The sequence below is a fragment of the Anolis sagrei genome, chromosome 2 (assembly GCF_037176765.1).
Source record: "Anolis sagrei isolate rAnoSag1 chromosome 2, rAnoSag1.mat, whole genome shotgun sequence".
NCBI classification, from domain to species: Eukaryota; Metazoa; Chordata; class Lepidosauria; order Squamata; family Dactyloidae; genus Anolis; species Anolis sagrei.
Genome location: NC_090022.1, coordinates 74,818,994 through 74,844,729, shown reverse-complemented (window position 1 = coordinate 74,844,729; position 25,736 = coordinate 74,818,994). Strand labels below are relative to the sequence as shown.

Genomic DNA, 25,736 nt, shown 5'->3' with positions numbered 1-25,736 from the left:
TTTTTAAATCACTTTAAAAGGTAATGTTATGTTCAGAGGAGAATGACAGCCATATCTTCCCTCCGTCTTTCCAATAGGTGGGGTGGCCTTTGTCCTTATTCATTCATGAAGTGGTTCCTCCAAACCTGTGGTCCCTCTCCCTGGCAATCTTTTGTGATTATCCCTAAATGTGGTGAGGCTACAAAGGAGTCTGTTGTACAAAAAAGTATGTGATATAAGCAGTACAGTAATCCATTTATTCTGTTATATACAGATTCAACCACAGGCTGAGACATTAAATTATTTTATAAAACAAAGGTCAGCACACAAACTGCCATGTGTTCTGAACATGTCTCTTTCTCTAAAGCTCAAGGGGACCTGCCCCATCTTTTACAGGATGGATGGGATTATCTCTGCTTTTTTTCGATTCCCAGCTCCCATCCCTAGTCCAAGTAAAGTGAAAACTATGAAGAAATAAATGTCACAGAAGGGCTTTGAGTCCCCGATCACAGTTTTGTTTCGTTCAGAAAGTAGGTGAGATTAGAAAGGCAACTTTAAGGTCTAACCAGAGTTAGAATCAAGAAGACACTTGAGTCTTGGGAGGAAGCCACATGCAGCATGTGCCCCCACAATGTTATGCTCCACTCAGTAATGTGCTTCCCAAGAAGAGCCCCCTCACTTAGTCAACTGCTGCATCCTCTTCTTCGCTCAAGCCACTGGACTCCAGTTCACAGCTTATTAAAGGGGGAAAAGGCTGGCTTTGATCAAGGTTGACATAGGTGACATTAAGATTGATATAATGCTCCCCCTTTAGGCAGGCTAGAATGTGTTCCACTTCTTCGATCAAGATAGTGAAGGTTGGCCGCTCCTCGGGAGTTGGGGTCCAGCAATTCAGCATTATGCTGTAGCTACACAAAACAAATAAATAGTTGCATTAGAAGAATACAAGGAAGCACAAGGAGAATACCAGTCCAAAAACTCTAGCACCAGATCTTAAAGATGGTGCAGTATTTTGGTGTTCTTTAGTTAGTTGTAGTGGTTTGTGTGTTGGGTTATGACTCTGGAGATCATGGTTCGAACTCCCACTCAGCCATGGAAATCTACTGGGTTACCTTTTCAAGACTTGGAGAAAGGCAATGGCAACCCTGTTTGAACAAATCATGCCAAGAAAACCCTGTGATAATTTGACCTTAGGGTTGACATAAACTGAAAATGACTTGAAGGCACAAATAACAATAACCAACCATATGCCTTTTCTTGGACATTTCCAAGTTAACTAATGGAAGAGTCTCTTTCCATGTGCTATGCAACCCTGTTTTTCTCCCCTCAGTTTTCATTCTCCTAAGCACCCTGGCCCACAGGCAATTGCTAATTCATATTCACCTTTTGTATGTTGTTTCCAAGGTTTTTTGTTTTTTTTTTAAATGCAAATATGTCAAATGGGTTTGAGAAACAAAAACACTGGACTTTTATACACTTCACAGTTATAGCATTATCACCTGTCTAATTAACATGTTTCTATCCAATGGAATTCTGGGATATTCATTTTAGGGAGGGTAAATTAGAATTCTCAGTCAAATATCTCTAGGGCCTCTTCAAACAAGAAATCCCAGGTTTCCATAGGAGGCAGCCTTCGGATTTGAAATGAAAAGATAGAACTATAATTGGATATTGTGTAAGGGTTCAGTATCAGAAAACAGATGGTAATCATATGGCTCTAGAATACTTGGAAAAATAGCCCAAATAACTGATGTGAAAGACTGTGAGAGGGAATGCAAGGAGGGTAACAAAGAATTCAGCCCATAAAAATCCAAGAAATATTGTGTCTGACCTTAAAGTACATTTTTGTGGACCTTAAAAGACTAAGGGCCTATATCCCAGGATCTGATCCCAGATTTTCTGTTTATCCCAGATTATCTGGCAGTGTGGACTCATATAATCCAGTTTAAAGCAGAAAACCTGGGATCAGATCCTGGGATATAGGGGCTGTCTGGAAAGGCCCTAAAAGAAATGGTCTCAATTATTTTTAACAAAATGTCTCAGCTTTTTCAGTTTACCATATGTTTACATGTAATTCACCCTGTCTCTTGCCAACACTTAATCATCTGTCAGATAAAACACATCAAATCAAACTCTTGACACCAAAATATCCAGAGGGATCCTATCAAGAAGATCTTGTCAACTGGCGACCACAACTACCACCTCCCTATGCAAGGAATCATCTCAGCTTTAACAGCTCTTAGAATTTTGTTTATTTAGAACATGAATGGGGGCAAGTGAAACCTTCAGACTTCGTATGACCTCCAAGGTTGTTTATGAGCCCCCTTCATCCCGCTAAATATCGAAAAAGTAGAGCTTCTGCCAAAACAAAATTCCCATTGTACCCACTGTAAAGAATGAGGGCATTTGAAGCAAAATTTTAAATATTTTTAAAGAAGTAATGGCTGCAGAAAGGTTTGAACAAACAAGGCTAATGACAGTTAGAATTTTTTAAAAACAGAGTCATCTGCTTGTGTCCTCCATATTTTCATTTTCTATATTAACCTATATATTTGCTCTATCTCATTTTTTGCCTTCCCTCTTTCATGTTATGTTTTTTCCAAGTGAATCAGTAGTATGCTCTTTTTAAAAAAGACTGATTTGTGGGTATCTTGCATATACACAGTTAAAGATAAAATTTAGATCCCCGCATCTTTCAGATATATGACCCAGGAGATTTGCTTGTTTGCGTCCTGCCATAACTTGATCTAATCTATTTTTTCCTTATAAACTCTTATCTTCTCTTTGAGGGAAACCAGCTGGAGCCCATTACAACACTGCTATCACTCCATGTGGCTCAAAGGGCCGGGGAAGCCATCCTTTCCTAAAACAACATTTTTAGGGTCCAACTAAAACTTTATATATACTCACAGAGAATCTGGACAGTATTCAGGCTGGGGCAACCTCCTTCCTTTTAACAAGTAGCGAGTCATGTCATATGGATCGACTTCAGGGTAGGGAGAAGCCCCTCGTGTCATCAGCTCCCACATAAGGATACCAAAAGACCACTGGAAAGAAAAGAACAATGCAGAGTTGGAAAACATGTACAGCAGAGTCACTGGTGGCAATCGCCTCCACAAATGGAGTGAAAACAGTCCTCTGGGTAAGCATTGTCCATTCTCCAACTTCCAACAAGCAATTGCATGCTCTCTAGAAGGGATTGTGATGGATTTCCCCCATGTGTTTTGCCCTTTAAAACTAGAAATCAAACAGCAAAACTTTTGTTCCCCCCTTCCATCTCAATCCATTTATCTCTTGTATTCTACCTTTTAAAAAGAGAGTACTATTTTCTTGGTTTTACTCTTAATATGTTGTCTTTCACGAGGGCAGATACCCTTATTTCCTAAATAATTGCCAGCTCAAATCCAAGAAAACTCAAGAAAATGTAGCAGGGGCTTTCTGGTGAATTTTCCTTCCACCTTGCTATGGAACAGAGGTTGAAGAATGTGTGGCTCTTAAACTGCTATGGGTTTGCAGCTCTTATGAGCCCTAGATAGCATAGCTAATGGCGAGGGATAGTGCAAGTTGCAGTCCACCATATCTGGACACCCTCAGATTCCCCCATCCCTGTTATAGAGATTACACAAGCAGGATGGAAAATGCTAGCCAAAAGCTTCTAGCTGCTCGTTTCCCACATTTATGCACCGCCCATTGCCTTTGCTTGGACTTACTACATCAGACTTTGTGGTAAACTTTTGGGTCTGCAAGCTCTCCAGAGCCATCCACTTCACAGGGAGCTTTGCTTGGCGATGTCGCTTGACGCTGTAATACTCCTTATCAAAAACATCTCTGGCTAGGCCAAAGTCTGCCACCTTTACTGTGTAGGTCTCATCCAGCCTGGAAAGCACAAGGAAGAAAGGGATGGATGTTAGGTGAAACATGGCGGCCATATATACTATATCCCTTTTGAGATGAAAGCCTCTTTAAGCATGTCAGCCATTTCCATCTTTTGTAGAAAAGCCTGCTTACAGAAATTCAAGGCCCACAAATACTTAGTGGTTTTTCATGTAGTTTCTGGAAGAGACACTTCCATAATGTGTTAACCACAAGACAAACTTGAGTATGAAACTATCATTGCAAAAAGTTCTTTTCACAATTAATACAAATGCACCGCACTGATGGACATACTACATGTTACGATAAATACATAGGATGTAGCCAGCTAAAGATCACCTTTGTTTTAATCTAAAATAAGCATTTCTGGCCTTGATCCTCATCAGAACCTGCATGTACAAGCTGGTGGAGTTTACCTTTCCCTTAATCTAATTTCTACTTTAAAATGTTATCCCCAGTCAATTGACAACAACAATGCTTGGTAAAGTGGGAGAGAATGATTATGTTACAAATGGATTGAGTCCACCAAGACAGTTGCAGACCTGAGTTAACAAGGCCTGAGCTGTTGACTATGGACTTCATGCCAATTAACAACAATATGAAGTTCATTCCAGTGGCTAGGCATTAGGTGAGAAGTTTTAACTGGCTAATATTGATATTAGACTTGCTAAGGAAATATGGATGGGCTTTGCGAACAGATCTGTTTTAACCAAGGTTAAGTGCAAGAGGAAAAGAAAAAGGCTAACTGTCACCACAGAGAGAATTCAGTATGAAAAAGAATATTGTGTGACCTTTGGGATTAACTGAGAGAAATAAGTTGGTAACATTAGATTTTGTAGACTAAGTCTACTAAATACTGGAGGTAAATCTCACCCAGAGATGCATACCTACCTCCACACACCACAGGGTTCTGTGTACACCCACAATAATACTTACATACAATTTCTAGCAGCAAGGTCTCTGTGCACAAACTTCTTCTGGGCCAAATATTCCATTCCTTGAGCTACCTGCAGTCCAAAGCCTATTAAATCCTTCACAGTAGGGTTCTGAAGGTTAAAAAAAAGCAAATGCTTAGGAAAAATAAAATTAGTTCTCCATCTGACTCAGAGGTTTATGCTCCTTGCAAGGTCTTGAGCCACTCCTCTGTAACTCTGTCAAGTCAGCACAAATGAAGCTGAGTTCAAAGCTATTCAATACAGGACAAACCTTCAACCCAGAGTTCAAAGACAAAACTGAGTATATCCTTATGCAAAGGGATACTGTAGCACTTTGGAGATTGAGAGAATGAGGTTGGTTCCATAAGGGCTTATCTACATGGCCAAGCAACCCATACTCATGGTGAATAGACAGCTGGCAGTCTTCATGATGCACAGAAGCTTCCTGTGGGTACCCCAGGGTATTTTTTAGCTTTGGTTTAGGCAAAGTTAGAGAATATTGTAGAGTTTGCTTGAAACTCTAAATTATCACAGGGCTTTGGGGCAGTCTGGACAGCTAGATTAGGTCCGATTTGGCCCAATCCCAGTTCAGATGCACACTGTTGTCACCACCCTTTCTCTGTTCTGAGTGATGCATGAAAAAGAGAATGGCTTATACCCAAGTTGCCACTGCTCCTTACTGGTCACAGAATTCTTTCCGAGAACTTGGCTCTTATAGTCACATCTCTGATGCCAGAATGGGGTGCATGTGCAACTGGCAAAGAGGGAGATCACCCCTCTGCTTCTTGCTGATTGTGGGGGTGCCCCATTGATATCGGCAGAGGTCATTGCAGCAGCCAGATGTTGGGATGGTACTCTGTGGTCAGCTACAACCAGCGGTGACATCAATAAGGTGACTGCCCAGCATAGCTGATGCAGTTCCAGCCCATCTGGATAATGACCATGTACTGGATCAAAGGTTGCTCTGGGCCAGATTTACACTGGGTTAACTTGTCCAGTGTAGGTGACTCTTAAGTTTATGTCTCCAGATTCATGGAGTGAAGTGCCTCGGAAATAACCTTTATAAGCAGACTGTGCATGTGAATAACCATAGAATACAAAACCTGTGGCTATGGTCATTCAGGGACGAGAATATGCTGTATGTATACTCTCCTTCATGGTGAGCACATTCATCTATAAATATAGACATGTGACACGATCTTTCCCCCAATTATTGCGTTCCTCCTGCTGAGGGCATGTGGGAAAGCAGACAGTTACTCATAAACTAACTAGGTATGCATATAAAGCCCTACGCAGCATTGATATCCATGCGGGAATTCAGTCTTGTGTGAAGCTTCTCTTTTGCAGTTCCAGTCATTTCTTTTATATATGTATGGCTGTACAGCCACCTAGTGGGTAGATGTTCTCACTGCCTGTCTATCTGCATGCTTGATATGTGTTTTCTCACATGTCCCTCCAGCAATGTTTACACAGGGTGTACATTCAGTACATGTTGAAAGCATAGGAGGGCCTTGCTAGTATTTTTCTACATCTTCAAAAAGTCACATGCTTCTCTGCAGTGGGCGTAAAGGAAAGATGGGAATAATCTCCATGCTACACCCCTCCCCTACTCTAAACATTAAAAAAAACTTGGCATGACAATTTGAAGTAATTAATTGACTACAAAAGGTGCAAGGAAGGAAGGAGTTTTGTTGCTGATTGCTTATGACACTAAGGAACGCATGTAAAAAGGGCCCAAGATATGTACAAAATGGCATTCCACCCTGTGTTTTTAACAGCGCTGAATGAGCTGTCTGAGCGTGAACAGCAGAGTGGGATTGATGAAGAAATCTTCCTTTACCCAAGGTGCAATGACTATAAACATGTTCTACTCCTAAAACTGCAGCTAACGTGAGGCAAAGCATATGGATGTCAAAGTAAACACTGTTCATTTTAAGTGCTTTTCTGTGAAAGCTTCCCTCTGTGCCTCCATCCCAGAAGCCTTGATAAGTGACTACACGCTGGAAAAAAAATTCAAGCCTTGGCTTAGATGCACATTGAAATTCCAGTCGCTGCACATAATCATTCATTAGAAGGGGTCATTGCCTGAGGGTTTGTTCTCAAATTCTTGAGAAGGATGCAGCAAGACATTGCAGAGACTACAGACTCAGACAAGATGGCAGTGGTATGAAGTGTCCGTATCAATCTCATCTTGAAACCTTTCTTGGGAATAAGTTGTACACGCCAAAGGACATGTTGTGTATTTTGCAACATTCCACATATTCTATAATTACAGAAATCATTCCCATGTAGAGAAAAGCAAGAAATTTCCAGGAAAACAATGCTATGTGCATGCGCAGTGAAAGATGCACATTCAGTTCTTACATCTCTGATCATCTACATGAAGATTTCATGCTACGGGCTGCATAAACATGCCTTGCATTTAAATTATGGTACCATAGGACAGGAGGATAGCTTTTAAAACGAAAAGGTATCAAGGCACTGATGGTCAGTTTCACTGTGGGCCCTTCCACACAGCCATGTAACCCAGAATATCAAGGCAGATAATCCACAATATCTGCTTTGAACTGGGTTATCTGCAGAGGCGGCCCTAGGTAATTTTCAATGGTAAGCAAACAGTATCCCCCCCCCCCCCCAACCAATCACTGATATATATTTTCTATTCGTCGTGGGAGCTTGTGTGCCATATTTGGTTCAATTCCATCATTGGTGGAGTTCAGAATGCTCTTTGATTGTAGGTGAACTATACATCCCAGTAACTATAACTCGCATATGTCAAGGTCTATTTTCCCCCAAGAGCGCCTCAAGAGCGTCCCTGGGCAATATCAACTATACTGCAAATGCTTACTTTGCGTAATGGGTTGAGCCGCCCCTGGTTACCTGAGTCCACATTGCCATATAATCCAGTTCAGTGTGGATTTTATAGAGCTGTGTGGGAAGGGATGTGGAACTATATCTCTTTCGATTATTTTGGGTTTATAAATATAACTTCCAGGGGCCCCAGTCAGCATGATAATGAGTTATGCAAAAATACCTGAATAGCCATAGCAGATCAAGGCAGAGATCCAATTTTTCCACCCACATCTACTTCATCCTCACAGTTTTCAAGGTATATTTGAACACTACTGAACGTAATGCGAGAACTACTTTCCCTCAAAGCTGATGTCTGGTTTTGTTGCTCATAGTGATATGCAATACACTAATATGTTTATGTCAACTCTCAGGCAACACCTAAACATCTGAAGAAGCTCTGCTGACTATGACAGAATGAAAATGATCAGCTGACCTGGAGGGTTAAAATGAGAGAAAACCACAAAGCTACAAGAACCAGACACCCTTCTGAGTATATGAGATAGAGTTCTGTGTGAGTGAGGGCAAAAGGCTATTGTAAAAATGTGCAACATCTTTCCAAACAGCAGCAAAGGTATTGATTTTTCTGCATTACCACCATGCCACTGATTTGATCTTTGCAAATAGCTATGCTGCATATGATGAAAGGAGGAGAGCTAGCCACTTCAAAGTGACTCTAGTGTGGTTTTAGGTTTGCATTTCCAAAGTGATGGTGGTTAGCGCAATCAGAAGAAAAGTGAAGCCCATTCCACTCTGAGCAGGATGGGAGGGAGGTGAAACTGAATTGTGTGCCTCTGTGGCAGCAAATGCATCAGCCACCAGCTCACGTTCCTACTTTTTAAGAAACATTGGAGTCAGCAAAATCATCCCCCCAAAAAACCTGCACACAAACCAACTTCTGCTGTTGGGGCCCTGGAGCTCCCACACCCTGCTGCTGCAGCAGGAACTGCTGCAAATAAAATAGTTTGTATGTATGAAATGCTTGGAAGAAACCAGAAAAATGCTTTCGCTAGCAAATTTTGCTTCCTGCAGGATGAAGTTCATCGCTTTTTTTGCCCTCCACACCCAGAAAAAAAGCTTCACTGCCTATCACACAGTCACAAACACATCACAAGAGAGGTGTGAGTGCAAATCCTATACTGATTAAAAAAGATGCTGCAATATGTGTGAGTATAGCATGGTAACAAGGTCAAAAAAAAAACCAAAGAAAGACCATAACTGAAAAAGAGGAAAGAAATAATAAATAATGTATTTTCTTTACCCAATCCTAGAGAAAAAATGATACTCCAGATGTGAGTGAATTGCAGTTTCCATCCACCCTTACTCAGTGGCAGGCATGTAGCCGGGGGGGGGGGGGGGGGGCTGAGGGGCTTCAGCCCCCCCCCCCCCAAATTCTCATGGTGATCCGTGAGAAGGCCTTACTGGTACATTATTTAAACTGTTATGTTTCTTCATGTCATGATCTGATCACCATGCTCAATATATCCCATATGCATGGGGGTATTGGGGTAACAATACAAAAGGTTTGCTAGGGTAGACCCTCTTTCACTCAGACTCAGCCCCCACCGAACCAAACTCACCCCCCCCCCATCAAAATCCTAGCTACAGGCCTGCCCAGTGGTGAGGCGTGATGTGAATAACAGTTCCTCAACATCTGGGGGACCTGAGATAGGTTTAGGATCAAGAAGTCAATGGATTGACATAGAGAAAATTGCCATTCAGAGGCAAGGGCCCTAAATGTTGATCTGATGTGGAAGGCAATACTCACCCTTTCCCCAGAACGGATAAAATGTCGCAGATCTCCATGCTTCATATATGGCAGCACCACTCGAGGGAGTCCCTCCCTAGGAAGGGCAATCCCAATGAGATGGAGGACATGAGGATGATGGAAACTTTTCATCAGAATCCCTTCTTTCAAAAACTCTTCCACTTCATCCAAATCAGTGATGCCTGGGGTGGAGGAGCAGAAAAGAGACAGTGTAAAGACACTGAAGAACATACCATATTTTTGCCACCTCACAAGTGCCAAACCACCAAAAAATTATTAGGAAGTTGTTACTGAAATGTATGAGGGTTCGATGAAGCACAGAGCATTAATATGAAACCTGGACACTGGAGATATCTTATTGGAAGTTCTCATAACACAGGCAAGAAATAAAATCCTAATCCTAAAACCCTAAAGAAGTAATGGACTACCAGAGTTAGAAAACAGAGATTCAGAGATGGATCAAGTTGGTACCTGTGTCTCTCTTCTTTCTAAACTCCAAGAGATGCTTGGTTCATAACAACAAAGGGTTATCACTCAAAGCCCCGAGCTAGTATGAACTCATGTCTCACTTCAGATGAATGAGATACAAGAACATCTCTATCTCATCTCTATCTATCCACTGATTTATCTAGATCTATTCCGACTTTCTCCAGAGGAGGACCAAAGGCTATTTACAAGGGCAGTTTACTGAAAACATTTACAATAAAAATTTAAGAACAATTAAAATCATTCCATTATATGCTCTCTATAATTGGCCCTGGTTAGCATTCTAGCCACAGCCTTTTGGACATGCTGAAGTTTAGAAACAGTTTCCAAAATCAACCTGATGTAGAATGTGTTACATTAATCCAAATGGGATGCAATGCATGGAAAGATTTGGTGTCTTAAGGAATGGCATGGCTGGTGCAGAAGATTATTATTATTATTATTATTAAACAAGATTAGTACAAAGCAAACAAGATCACTATGCTGGCTTTTGTATTTGATCACATTTCGGACGCTTCCCAAGTGACTAGGACTGTGTGATGTATCGGCGAATAATGCATGCACATACAAACAAGTAGGGTGGCCTTTTGCAGTTGACAGATGTAATTATGTCAGAGCCGATTGTTTTTAAGTGCAGCCAAGGTCTTTAGGCACTGCACCCAGTGTGCCAATCACCACTGGGACCACCTTTACTGGCTTTGCCAGAGTCTTTGCGGTTCTATCTTTAAATCCTCATATTGTATAAGCTTTTCCAGTTGCTTCTTGTCAATTCTGCTGTCAGCTGGGATTGCAACATCAATGATCCATACATTGTTTTTTCTACAATTATGAGGTCAGGATTATTTATTATTATTATTGTTGTTGTTGTTATTATTAATACCCTGCTTTATGTCTCTAAAGGGGACTCAAAGTGACTTGACATAAAAGTATTAGTATAACATTTAAAATAAGCAAATATACAAACATTAAAACAGAATTAAACACAAACAGCACTAAAAAAAATCACTGTTAAAAACTATGCAAATATACTGATGAAACCTGGGCATCCTGGTTCAGAGCTGACTCCAGAAGGAAGCAGAAAGTGAGAGCCTGAGATCCAGCCCAGGGAGAGTCCTGCTCCCTGCTCCATCTTTTGAATGACTAGGAGTACCTCTGTCTTGTCTGGATTAACTATCAGTCAAAATTTGGATATTATATATACATGAATAAGGAGGAGGGTTACTCACGGTTGAGAGATTTAACAGCACAGCGTATCTCTCTCTGAGATGAATCTATGTATGTTCCATGATAAACACGTCCAAAATGCCCTGGGTATGGACAGAAATAACAAGCTGTACTACACACACGTGCGAATGTGGAAATCAGCACATCCTGCACAATCTACTCCCTTGAGCTTTTGCAACAGGTTGCAATAGAGAGGCTTTGAATACATATAATGAGAGAGATACTCAGCATTTCGTTCTGGAAGTACTTGGACATAAAATAATAATATTGCAATGGGAATAAAGCCCGAGAGTCTAGTTTACCCGGCCAACAACCATTTTAAGTGCTATTCTCTTTTAACAGATATGTCTGAAGGGCAGTTTGATGAAACCACAAAGTTTGCACTTTCAGCTCTTCAAACAGGAGTGTGTCTAATAAAGCTTCATTTCATTTGCTGCTTTCTGCCCTTCTGCAGGAACAAAATGGTAACTCCGAGCCATCATCAAGCTAATAATTAGCAGGCCCTATGTTATGTGTTTGTTTATTAGTTACTTGCAAGAAGAACATAAAAGCTAGTTTCATACATTAGAACACACCTTTCCTTCCCATCTTCCTCTCCTGCCTTTGACATGGCTGGTTTGAATGTGTAGGGATTTTTTTAAAAATGAAGGCGCCTTGATACTCCCATGTACGACTTCAGCAAAGCAATACAGTTATAATAGAGACACTGATGATCATATCCTTTCTCTCAAAAGTTCTGGTCTTTTATAAAATCAGGCATATTCTGGATCCTCAGAGCAACTAAAGAACCTGGAATTCCAGGTTTGAATCCTGCCACATTGTGCTCTCACAAAAGACATTGTTATTGTTGTGGTTGTTGTTGCTCTTTATATTGCTTTTTCTCTGCAAGAAGACTCACATTAAAAAGTGTAACAATGTATGAATTGAACCCTAACACATACAAACATTAAAATAAAATGAAACATAGAAATATTAAGAATACATAGTTAAAACCAATAAAATTAATCTATTAAACTACACAAAACAAAGCACTCTATGTGCAATAATCACCACCAATATAAAAACTTCTATGTAAGGTATTACAAATTATTATGCATCAGCAGTAAACATCAATGGAATAGATTTTAGATAGATTTCTTATTGCAGTTCAGTTTTACAGATAGCTAGAAGCAATACTTAGGTTTATAGGGAAGCATAAAAAGCCAAGGAGTGATCTGAAAATAGTGCAGAAATAATCAGGCAGTGAAGAAATGGCAATTATCAGACATATTTTAATGTCCTCAAGTTACACAAAAGTTGTTGCACTGAGAAAGTGGTTTCTGGGAAAGATACAATATGCGCTCTATTCTAAAACAATGTGATATTCATGCTCTACATAAAAGGAAAGGCTAGGGTACCGGTATATTAAAATTTGGTATGAGCAGGAATAGCTGCTGCAAATGCATTGTTCTATTGTATTTAAAAGGTTAAGGGAATGAGAAGTCATAAAAGGGAAAGAATTCTGTGTTCCCTTGTATGACAGGGTAATGAAGAGATAAGCAATACCATTTAATGATGTAGTTAGGGGATACATTGTGTACAATTTCTGCTGTTCCAATCATTCAAAGTCAGATATTTAGATAGACTAGATATTAAGTACTAGTAGAGTCTCTGTTAGATAAGCATTTCAGATAAACTGTGATAGATGAGTTCTTCATTTAATTCTCTCTCAGCTGCTAGGAGAATAAGAGGATATGATAAAATTCCAGAAAGCAGAGTTGACATTCCCAGGGGCGCTGCTGTTTCTTCACTTCCAGCATATTTCCAGTGCGAAGGAGAAGGAGACACTGGCAGAGAAGGTGGGGCTGAACGAGGCTGCCACTCCTGTGTCAGGCCAAGGCATACGAATTTGCTGGTCTCAGCCTGATGGAGGGGCACAGGCAAGGCTTTGGCACATGACTGTAATGTGCCATTAAAAGTAGTGTGCACCTTATTTTGGATAAGCAATTTAGCCAAAAAAGATGTGTGTTACATTTGAGTAAATACTATAAGTTCATCTTACATTGTTGTGTGACTTCAAGTTGTTTTCACTTACTGAGATCTTAACACAAACCTACCAGGGGATTTCTGGGGCTGAGAGTATGTGACTCACCCCAAGTCACCACGTGTTTTTCCATGGCCAAAGGATCTCAAAATACCTCTTATGCCTGGGCATATTTGTTTGATGCAGAGTTGCAATGATTAAAACCTTTGAAGTCATGGCTCTGCTGTGATAGCCCCCTTCCATGGCCTTCATATGGAAGTAGAGAGGATGGGAAGGGAGCCAGAAGTTCCTCTGATCCAGCCCCAGTTTCCACCAGGCATGGAATGGTCTTTCAGGAGGGCTATTGCCACAAAACCATGAGAGTGGTGAGTGGGAAACTGTAGTGGAGCTCCACTTGTGAATTATTACACTATGCTGTGTGACATAGGGGTTTGACTTCCAAGTAACAATAAATAAGCACTGTCCCTCTTTAAAAAGTCTGATATCATGGGGTGTTCAACATTTAGACAGCTTTAAAATGTCCTTGTTCACTGGCTATAACCAAATCTTCAACTAGTGATCTTTTTCCTGCCAATGCAGAGGTCAAAGCTGTTAAATGACAGTGCAGTACCACAAACAATGTATTTTTGGGGGAAAAGGGGAGCTTCTTTGAGAGATGTGGGGATGCTGATCCAAACCAATTTATGAACTTTAATATGCCACTAAGAATAAATAAAATGTTGCTATTGTTAATGCAGCATTCTTTATCAAAGAAAATCTTTATCAAAGTTATTGACATAAGTTGACAGGCAACTAAAAGTTATGCACACACCCATTCATTGCTAAACAAAGAATTAGAACAAATATAATGACACTGTGGAGACACTGTGTTAAATGCACTGATAGAAATGTTGATAATAAAATTATGTACAAATTCCCCAGTGTGTTACAGAGCTAACACAGACCAATCCTTGCCATTTTGAATGGATGCAGAAAACAAAGAAACAATGTCCAGTACTCTTAACTTTTTGTTAGATATGCTCACCAAACTTTAGTGAATGGCTAGAATGAGGAAATGAGGGAAGATGTGCAGAATGTTTTTTAAAATTACAACCAGCTAACTGGGACCTGGTAATAATTTCCAATGATAAACCATGCTTTTGGAAAGCAGTACAGAAAACATTTTTCCTGCATCTATTCAAAGCAAATAAAGCAGCTAAAAAAGAAGAAACAATTTTAAAGCACAAACTTATGATTGCTGTTTGATCTTTTGAGGCACCTAAATGAATTACCAAGGTTTTCATTTTCAGACAAGAGTAGACAAACAGACAAGTGGTTGTATTATAAGATTACTGACTGTAAACCGTATCAACTTTTAATCTTAAACAGTATAGTGGCTAATTACTGCTTTGAACAAACTGGGGAGCCCCATCTAAGGATGTGGATTAAACCATTTGATAACTAATGTCCCTCCTTATACCCCTTGGTTTACTCATATCTCTCCTCCCTCCCCCCAGTTAGATTCAGCATTAAACCAGAGGTATTAAAAGTTAAAGAGCATTTTGTTTCAACAAAGTGGTAACAGTGGGTTGTTGTAGGTTTTTCCGGGCTATATGGCCATGTTCTGGAGGCAATTTTTCTCCTGACGTTTCGCCTGCATCTATGGCAAGCATCCTCAGAGGTAGTGAGGTCTGTTGGAAGTAGGAAAAATGGGTTTATATATCTGTGGAATGACCAGGGTGAGACAAAGGACTTTTGTCTGCTGGGGCTAGATGTGAATGTTTCAGCTGATCACCTTGATTAGCATTCAATGGCTTGGAAGTGCCCGGGGGGAATCCCTTGTTGAGTGATTTTATGTGCCTGTTTGTTTCCCCTCTGTTGTTTTGCTGTTGTGATTTTTGAGACCTTTAATACTGTGATCACTACAATCTCTCTAAAGGAACTATCTGGCTCCTGGTGCCATGATTTTCTTGGAGAAATACATCTTGGACTAAACAAGATAAGTGCCAATTCGTTCAGGCTGGTATTGTCGCTGCTGCTCACATTCTTTTCCAATCTTGTGTCAAAACACTGTTTATTCCCAAAAATCAAGTAAAAAAAACTTCCAACATTTTCTCACTGTTCTGGCCAAACAATGAAGGCTACAGGGAATTCCAGTGAGTAGAGCTACCACTTGCACTACTTCATTTGCCTCAAAAAAACTCAAAAACCAACGAGGAACAATAGGAAATGGCCAAAGAAACACTTAGCAGAGAAAAAACAGATAATGTCTACAAGAGACGTTGGTGCTCACCTTTGCCAATGATCTGGTCCTGATGCATGACCAACCGCTCTTCTGGGATTAGAACATCCTTCACTTCTTCCAAAAGCTCTGGCCGAAAATTTTTAATGGAGTAAGATGGCACTCGCATGAAGGGCACAAAAGAGCCATCACTGCTCCCTGTGTAAGAGACGCTTCCAAAACGTGCATCTGAGGAGGCTCTATGTGGGGACTCTGTTTAGGTCATTTCATCCAGGAATAATGGAGAGAAGAATAAAACTAGATGTCAGTAAAATCTATCCCAAATCAATATATTTATTGCCGTTAGTCATAGCCTTTTGAATAGCAAAATTTATTCATTGCTTGATTTCATTGTTTCTGGGAAAAAAAATAATAATCTGCATGTTCCAATAGAGCACCATTGGTTCCTCCCATCAAGGAAGACAAAGGAACCCAGAGAGGATGACAATCATTAAGCTAGCTATGAGCAACATGTTGCCCTTTTTCACATATTTCTAATCATGGCAGCAATACAAGACAAGGGCATGCTCTGTGTGTATGCCCTTCTAGCATGCTTCTAGCCTTAGTTATGTTGTCTGCTTTAAATCAATTCTCATAACTTTTTACAATGGAAGTTATTATTCCAGAAAGCTATTTGCTTCAACGGTCACTACAGTAATAGGAAATTCAGCAACAGTAGAGTGTGTGTGGTATCCAGTGGGTACAAGGGAATAATGGTGCCTCCTGATTTTTCCCCAGTTATCCTTTCTTCTGCTGGACAATGAAAGTATCAGGTGCTCTAGTATAGCGATTCTGTTGTTTCTAGAAACATGGCATGGATTGTTTTAGAAGTAGAACTGGTTCCATGAATCCTGGCATGAACCTGAAACACCACTTAGGGTGCAGAGCTAAAATCACCACTTCATTAAGCCTGCTGGAGCCCCCGGTGGCGCAGTGGGTTAAACCCCTGTCCTGGCAGGACTGAAGACCGACAGGTTGCAGGTTCAAATCCGGGGAGAGGCGGATGAGCTCCCTCTACCAGCTCCAGCTCCTCATGCGGGGACATGAGAGAAGCCTCCCACAAGGATGATAAAACATCAAATCATCCGGGCGTCCCCTGGGCAATGTCCTTGCAGACAGCCAATTCTCTCACACCAGAAGTGACTTGCAGATTCTCAAGTCTCTCCTGACACGACAAAAAAAAAAGTAAGCCTGCTACCCATGCTGAGCACATCCCCTGCTAGAAGTCCTAGACCAGGGCAATGGCTGGCACAGCTGTGAGTTTCATTTCATAGGGTTCCACCATACCTGTTTCAGAATACTAATAGTAATTAATTGCATTTTAAAGGCAGCTTTACCAGCAGCATCCATACAGCCAATGCTGACAGGAAGAAGAGGAATGCTTGGTGTGCCCCTGTTGAGGCTTGAAAGTCTTTCCAAATTCTCAGTTCCTGCCAAAACAAAAAAAAGATGCACCAATCAAATAGCATCCTGGGATTTCCTAGTCATGTTTGTTTTGTCTGTTGCCTTCTTCCCACCATAATCACCTGACAAACCTAGCTACTAAGGCCCCTTCCACACAGCTGAATAAAATCTCACATTATCTGTTTTGAACCAGAATATATGGCAGTGTGAACGCAGATAACCCAGCTCAAAGCAGATATTGTGGGATTTTCTGCCTTGATATTATGGGTTATATAACTGTGTGGAAGGGCCCTCTCACAGGTTTTCTACAAACCAATATCCAGGTCAGAGTTCACAGTTCGATTCCAATTAGTGCTCACTCGGAGTGAACAAAAGCCTTGAGATTTTGAAGGAGTTTGTCCTGGACATTTTGGGATTGTTAAAAATATTCATATAAATGTACTTGCTGTTATTGCTTACTTCTCATGAATTTCTGAGACTAACTGCAACTTTTTCAAACTCTTGCGGATTGTGGGGTTTTTGTTTTCTACCCAGGGAGAGTTTCTGATACAAAAGGAGACATTTCCCCCATCTGTTCCTTCACTAGTTCTGCATGGTCTCATTGAATGAGGATGTGACAAATATTTTCCTCTGCCATTCCTTCCCTCATTACATTTCCAGTTACCAAGTCGAACATTTCCATTGTGCTCTGCTGCATTCATGATATGATCTTTTTTGCTTTCTTCCCTTGAGTTTCTAGAAATGTAATGCTAAAGTGCATGGTAATTTACCTCTAGAACACTTCTATACTATTTAAAAAAACGTGCTGGTTAGAGAATGGGAATATTGTGAAAAGAACATGGAAATGTGAGTTAATGAAAGGGGTTAAAGGGGAAGGAAGGAACCCTCACTCACATTGCAGTTAACCAGACCTGAAGCAGGAATAAAAGGATGGATAAAACCCCAATGCATTTAGGGTATGACTGCATACAGGCATGGGAACAACCCTTATGAGGTGCCACAAGGTATGAAACCCTGAATCAAAATATCCCAACATTAACCAGATCTATTACCTGTCTTCTTCTGTTGGATATATTTTATGAGCAGAAATGTCATGAGGCAGAGGACTAGGAAGGCTAAAATAGTCCCAAAGATAACAGCAACTGTGGAGAAGGAAGAGGCCACCATCACAATGCCTAGGTCCGTGCAGTTTCCATTGACACAAATCTAGAAAAACCAAAAGATTGGTTGGAAGTAGGTTATCATTCATGATAGAACATGACACCTAATGGCCAAGAAGGAGCCAATGGCCAGCAACCCAGTCACAGAAATGGCAAGATTGTCTTGTTAACACACTAAACAATTAGACACACTAGTGAACTTATGCTCCTGCAGGAAACAGGATGCCAGGCGGACAGGGGTTATGCAGACACTTGCAAAGCAACTGTATTGGTTACCTAAAGCTTCTGGTTCCTCTAGGCATGGGTGCCTTGTATGGATGCACTTGGCAGTATATTATGTCTCTTGTGCTAACAAAGTTCATCTTGCCTGAGAAGTTTTCTCCCCAAATGGTAACAGAAGCAGTATGGATCAAGAGAATGGGGTGAGAGATCATGGGAAAGGGTTGGTATAGGGATCCATCATTGCACGGGAATGGTTTGTGTTGGGGAAATGTCTCTTTTCTCTTTTGAGGAAAGAAGCATAGTTGCAGGGAGGGATGGAGTAGTTATTCTCAGTGGTAATAAAAGCATTAAATGACTCTTTCTCAACATCAGGAGATGATGAATGAAAGCCAGGAGCAAGTCACAGAGCATACCCCTAAAGTAGTCAAGATTAGAAGTATTTGACTGCTCCTTCTGGTGGAATTTGATATCCACTCAAAATTCTGAAAAGGGCAACCAGACAAGAAACATCTTTGAGAGACACTGGCAAAAACTGATCCAGCAAAGGCATCTGCAGTCACATGGGTGTGTGTCCAATCCATACAAGCTGTGACATCTGGGATGTGGGTAGTGAAGTGATACCAAGCTGGACACTGTAATGGGTTTCAGCATAAAGTTATACTTCCATAATGTTGTAACTGACTACCCAGTTCCAAGTGCATGTCAAAAGCCCCTAATTAATTGCAGACTAGGATACTATTTTCCCAATGATAAATTATTTTAACTATCAGTGCAAAAAAAAAAAAAAAGCCCGGAATATTGCCCAATATATTGCAATTAAAAAAATCACTTTGGCTTCTTTGGTCTGGAAAGAACAGGCAATTCTTCTTCTTTTCCCTTTTTGACAACTTTCATTAAAGGTCAAAACTAAGTCTGTCCCGAGTTTACAAGTGGATAAGAATATCGGGCGTCATAAGGATGTTCATCAGATTTATTCCAAGATGACGTGGATGAAACCTCAACATGACTTGTTTTAAGGGAATTTTCCCCTCATCTATTCCCTTCACTCTTTCCAGAACATGCACTAATGGATGTGTGAGGAATCTTTTTCAGCATGAATTCAGTTTCAGAGAAGCATGAATTCAGCATGAATTCAGTTTCAGAGAAGTGTTCAGAGGTTGCATTCCAGTAGTAGGAGTGGTAAAAGCCAATGAGATAGGCCCCAAACTCTCAGTAAATTTGAATGAAATGCTCTTACTATCAGACACTGAGCCAACAGCCTTAGCATTTTAATTATCTGGAATGGGAAAAATGTGTAAGAAGGTGGAGAAATCACCAGATTTTGTACCATGGGAAGGGAGTATAGCCCTGCAATGGATTGGGACCCTAAGAAATCTAGGTTAAATCCCAGGGTCATTCTATTCCACATAATGGCATATGCACATAGAAAAGACAGACCTGTAACATTATGTGGACAAATGTAAATACCATCCAGAGAACAGAACATTTCTGACATGTTAAGCTGCCCAATAGCAGAAGCTAAACCATGGACCAAAGGAAAGAGAGTTAGGGCAAGCAGAACAAACAAAATGGGAGTAAGCGCCAAGCAAAAACAAGGAGCACATTGCATGAAGAAGGCCAATGCTGAGGAGGTAGGGAAGAGGATAACAGGTCATCATGACATAAGAAGTAGTTATGGAAAACTCTTGATATACCTGTGCTGGCACACCGTCCGGAGGGATGACAAGATTTTTGGGGATTCGGCATGTGACCTCATTTTTCAGCACACTGGGGTAGCAATCTGCGCTTGCCACTGTCATAGAGATTGGCATGCAACCAGTCAGAGCATCCAGTCCTATGTGCTGTACAAATATATTTTTGAAATACAAACATCACTTGATTAAGAGAAACGATCATCTTTGTCCTGTTCTCAACATTATTCCTAGATGATTTGGCTAACGTCTAAATTACACTGTTAGTTCCAACTTAATCTTGCTCTTAATATATGCCTTTGTCTCTCAAGAAAGTACTCTATGCCTAGTAACATCCTCATTCCTAATTGCCATTTGCTTTCCTCGAGATGAAGATATCTCTCATGACAATCTCTTCCCTTTAGTATAGGGACACCTCTGTCAGCAAGGCCTTTGAACAAGGAAGCTTCTTTTTTCAAATTATGAAGTGCCTTGTCATTTTATTTAATGGGACTTTCCTCACTATACACCACTTGCTTTCTTGGTACCTATTCATCACATACTGTTAACTGGCATCAAAGTGAATAAATATCAGCTGATGAAAACACTGTACACAGGAAGAGCAAAACGTTTAAGAAGTTTATACACACTGAAAACCTGTAATAAGCTTCATTGAGCAGAGATTACCACCTAAGCAAGCTGCTTTCCCCACTTTTCTTTCAAAATTATTGGCAAGAAACACTGTATTTTCTGATTCAGGAATACATCCTGTTGCATCTAATGAGGTTTGTCTTTAAATAAGCATATAAAGGACAGCACGCTGAGTTTCTCTGACATTACCTTTGCTCAGGTCTTATAAGTTACCTTTTCATGCTACCAGTGCCTGGAATTTCCAGCAAGAACGTCCAGACAAACCATTTGTTTATGCGTATTGCCTTCAATATGCTTGTTGACATGCGGCAGCCTCATGAATTTCATAGCATTTTTCTTAGGCAAGGAATACTCGGAGTGCTGTGTTAGTTCTTTCTTTCAAAATATATCTTACAGTACTTGGAATTCCTTGGTGATCTCCCATCCAAATACTAACTAGACCCTGCTTAGCTTCTACAATGAGATAGAATTTATATCTGAATCACAATTAGCTCTTTTCCTCAGGTTACAGTACATTCCTACAAAAGGGCTAGAATTGGGGCAGGGAAATACATTACTTACATGTATCTCAATCTCATCCTCCCCTTGATTAAGTATGTACAATTTGTCTTCATGTTCAAAGGGGTAGATAACTGGCCTGGGGTAATAGAGGATGTCAGAATGCTTGTACCCAGGAACGCCATCCATCAAGATGTTTAGATCTCCAAGTGTACTCCCTGCCTTGTTTTCAGATCGGTAGGCAGGAATTTGGCACACCAGTTTTTCTGCAGACAGGTGGCCCTCACACACCTGAAGACATCACAGTAGAAAACAACATTTAATTTCACCTGAAGTAATTATTGGTCTGTTCACTATCAGAGTATTAAGTTATTAAAATAAGTGAGACCAATGGGAAGATAGGCAAGAAGGCTGCAATGCCTCATGGCTTGTGGGAAGACTGCTTACTACAGGAATGTAATACCATTTTAGCTCTGAAAGCTGTGCCTGGTGTCAGCTGGGGTCCACATGAATGAATACATGAACACAAAGAGAAAGAGAGATGCAGTGCTCTCCAACTTTCCAGCATCTCTAGAAATGAGAGAGCACCATTGCTTTGATCAGCTGGGCTGCTGAGAAATTGTGTGGGGTCCTGCAGTTATAGAAGTGACATCAGGAGGTCCTGGAAACCATCTTGTGCACCCCAAGTTATGCCTCCTGTGAGTAGCATTGTTTTTTCTATAGTTTATGAGTGTGATTGGTTTCCCTGACTTAACTATTTAAGCATGCAGAAAAGAAAAACAAAAATAGTGAAAGATAGCAAAGAAAAATAAGAAATACACATTACATTTAAAAAACAACAACATGTTATTACAAAAGAGAGAATCAAGCACAAAAAGTACATATTTTCAGGTGTAGCTAGGCATTTGTGTGGGTTTATGGAAACATATGGAAAATATCGATTGGTTAATTCACATAGAAGTCCTACAGAACACCATTAAACTCACTGTCTAGTAAGTACATTTAGGGTCACAGACATGCAATCATATTGTGTTTGCTTATCTCCATGAGGTTTACTCACTTTAGCCATGGTCTTTATTTTTTTAGTCACAAATTGAACTTTTGTGCTATACACTGAATCCAAATTGGTGCCAAAGATGAAAAGATTTGATCCCCTGCAAAAAAACAAAAAACCACAAACCATCAGAAAACTATTAAATGAAAGAAAACAAAGAATTCCATAACAAGAGATTCTGAAGGCACATACTGTTTTTAATTAAATGTTTATTAAAATTTATAAACGTGATAAAAACACACAGTACACGTAACACACATGACATCCACACTACAACATGCAAGTCACCCCTCTTGCCCACATTCTACACAAAGTTAACCCTTATCCCACACACCATGCACCCTGCACCTTGACTTTCATCCCTAGTCACTGTGGTACCTATAATATTACTTATTTACCACTCAATCTTGTTTGCCCATAAATTCCTCTTGGGACTATTTATCATTCACTTCTTTGACTCTCTTTCCAGATATGCCATTTCCATCTCTTTAGGAACTCTTCATTATTTTTGCCTGCCAAGTTATTGGATATCTTGACCATTTGCATGTAATCCATTAGTTTATCTTTCCAATCCTTTTTAGGTTAATACTTTTTTCCCTTTCAAATTCCTAGCAATTATAATTCTTGCTGCTGCAAAACTGTATTGGGTTATTCCTTTATCATCTCAATGGAAGCCTTCCCTGAATAAGTCCAGCAGACACATCTCTGAATTTTTTAAGCTTATTGCACAACATTTGTTTCCTAAAATTACTTTACTCCAAAATCCTTGAACATTCTCACAGGACCATCACATATGAAAGAAAGTTCATCTCTGCATTTTTCATCTCCAACACGTATCTTGTTTATATTTATCTATTTTTTGTGAGTAGGACTGGTGTTGTGTAACTTCTATAAAACATTTTGTATATTTTTTCCTAATTGACCCTGCTATTGTAAATTTGAATTCTTTCTTCCAGAGTAGTTCCCAGGTTTCTAGATCTATAACTCTCCCTAGATCTCTAGCTGAAATGATCGTGGTTGATTTTCCCCTATTATCATCTAGACTGTAGCCTAGTAAATATTTGTAAAGTCTGGAGATTAATCCTTTGCTCCCTTTTTCCAGTAAAAGAGAAAGCAATTGGTAACAAAGATAAATAATAAAGGGGAAATAATTACAGACATGAAATGAATTCAGAATATATTTGAAGATTATTATAGAAATATAAAAAAGAACCAGGAAGATGTTAGTATGCAAATGTTAGATGGAAGCCATGAAACTAGACCTAAATATGGAAATCACGCTAGAGGAACTAGCTAAAACAATTGACAAAATGAAACTAAATAAAGCTCCTGGACCTGATGGCTTCCAGGCCTTGTATTATAAGACTTTCAAAGAAGAGCTGGTGCCAATACTGGTTTCAGTTATGAATATGGCTTTGAGTAAAGGAGAGCTGTCAGAGTCCTGATCTGAGTCTATAATAACATTAATCCCTAAACAAGATAGGGATATGGATCAGATCAAAAATTATAGACCAATATCACTATTAAACTGTGACTACAAAATATTTGTGGTGACATTAGTGAACAGACTTAAGCAGATATTAACAAGGACACTACATGAGGACCAGGCAGACTTTCTGCCGGAAGGTACTTTATTCAGTGGACCCTCCAGACATAATTGGACTTTGAATGTGAGGATGATTTTAAATTTATTAGAAGTGACTGAAAATTATCCAAATAGAGATCTGCAGGCATACACTGTTGATGCAGTAAGTCCACAAAAGTACCAACGTGCAGTCCTGCCAGATATGGCCACCCCACAAATATACCAGCTGCAGTCTTATGCAAAAGAGTCCTACATGAACCCATGGTACTTATTTCTAAGGACTGAAATTTTAAACACAGCTCTCTTATTTTGTTAAATGGGATTCTTGCAGTGTAATCTCACATAAGTTTTCTAAAAAGTAAATTTTCCACTGTGTCCAGAGATTATTCCTCCCATGTAAATGGTATAGGATTGCAGTTTAATGGCTGAGGACCTTAGAAACTATGCCTTGAATATTTCTGCCGGAAATATTCGTATTACATGACGCATGTCACAGTAGAATACAACAGGGAGTGCAATGGGATATACAATAGAAGAAAAATATTTCCTCAGAAATGTAATTATGAATGAAAAGGCTGACTCACTCATAGCTGCAGTTGGGGGAGACACTGTGTATCTGGGGGTTTTCTCTGTAGCGGAAGTGCTGTGGAGAAACAAACGTGTCTTCATCAATTATTACAGTCACAGAAGCGTTGGTTAGGTACCTCGCGGAAGGGGTGGTGCAGATGATGTCTTTCTCTCTCTGGCTGGGAGAAAAAAAGATAAATGTGACTGGTTGGCTATATACACTGTCCGCATGTTAGCAGAAGTTTCATATGTCCATTCAGTCCAAGAGATTTTAGGGTCTCACAATCTACAAAGACTGAATTAACACAGTACATGTGTTCTGTGTGGTTCTGATCTGGTTTAGAAGAAGCACTGCAATTGCTTGGGAAGATACGTTTTCTGATAATATCTAGTCTGAATGGACTTCTACATAGAATTAATGTTCTTTTTAACAAGGTAAATTGGTAACTTGCTCCTAGATAATTCTTCATTTTTAGGAGACCTGTTAAAATGGATTAAAGATGGAATATTTCTTTCACAGACTATAGACAGAAAGTACTTGATAGAAAGCTACCATGATCTTCCTCAGAGGCCTTTACTGAGAAAAACAATAATTATGGTAGCCTAGCTCATTCAGAATAAAATATGATAGCAGAATAGTATGACTGGACACTTCCTCAAAACAATAGTCAGCTCCATTCCTTTCACTTGCTGTAACTCACTAGGAAACTATGAGACATAACGTAGCCAGTCACAGTTTTGCATATGAAATAACACAGGAAAGACTTATCTGTTGCACCATCAGAGGTTAGAATGATATTTTTGTACTTTAAAATGTCTGGCTACATTTAGGCAGCGGGCAAATCTAGCTCAGTTATGTGACTTGCTTCCTTTTCAGAGACACAGCTATAGAGTAGAAGTCCCCATTCATTTCTGATATGTCACAAACCATCCCAACTGATACTACACTGTTACAAATTAGGCATATCTAGCTACTATGATTGTGACTATTCAGAAGGGTGCTAAATAGGAATCAACCAATTTTCTAAATCTGTTTGGAACACAGCTCCTTTCTAACAGGTTTTGAACCCAATTCCCCACCTGACAAGTCAACTCAAGGTGCCAGTTCCAGTGCTTAGCATACCTTTCTCTGCTCACCAAGGGACAATCGAGGCCATTTATCAAAACTTTCCTTGTGCCTCCCACCAGGAGATTTTCTCCTTGGATAGAGATCTCTGTTCCTCCAGCCAATGGACCATAAGCAGGGTGAATGGAAGTTATTTTTGGCAGCTGTTGATGGTAAAGAGAACAAACTTTAAACTCATTGAGTCAAGGTCAAATGGCAATTAATTCAATCTGTGTTAAAGAACATTAGGTAAACTATTACAGCAAATCCTGACTACAAATGCAGAAGCAACACATATTTCTTTCTGATTAGTTATCAGCCTGGTAGAGGTTCATAGGGGTGCATCCTGGCATCTTGTAGATAAAGGTAAAGGCTTTCCCCTGACATTAAGTCTAGTCATGTCTGACTTTGGGGGTTGGTGC

General features: G+C 40.0%; 1 protein-coding gene across 1 annotated transcript in view; it reads right to left on the bottom strand.

Moving 5' to 3' along the window:
* Positions 1-208: 208 nt before the first annotated feature.
* The window catches only part of MST1R (macrophage stimulating 1 receptor), a 56,378-nt gene continuing 30,850 nt past the window's right edge, over positions 209-25,736 (bottom strand). The window contains exons 8-21 of the mRNA XM_060765741.2: positions 25,333-25,478; positions 24,227-24,388; positions 22,064-22,157; positions 21,067-21,294; positions 19,879-20,025; positions 17,855-18,008; positions 16,736-16,828; positions 15,411-15,611; positions 11,118-11,198; positions 9,406-9,587; positions 4,789-4,898; positions 3,690-3,855; positions 2,890-3,026; positions 209-887 (exon numbers count right to left, since the gene is read on the bottom strand). Of these exons, the coding sequence (XP_060621724.2) occupies positions 659-887; positions 2,890-3,026; positions 3,690-3,855; positions 4,789-4,898; positions 9,406-9,587; positions 11,118-11,198; positions 15,411-15,611; positions 16,736-16,828; positions 17,855-18,008; positions 19,879-20,025; positions 21,067-21,294; positions 22,064-22,157; positions 24,227-24,388; positions 25,333-25,478 (2,130 nt within the window). The 3' untranslated portion in view covers positions 209-658. The remainder of the gene's footprint in view (positions 888-2,889; positions 3,027-3,689; positions 3,856-4,788; positions 4,899-9,405; positions 9,588-11,117; positions 11,199-15,410; positions 15,612-16,735; positions 16,829-17,854; positions 18,009-19,878; positions 20,026-21,066; positions 21,295-22,063; positions 22,158-24,226; positions 24,389-25,332; positions 25,479-25,736) is intronic.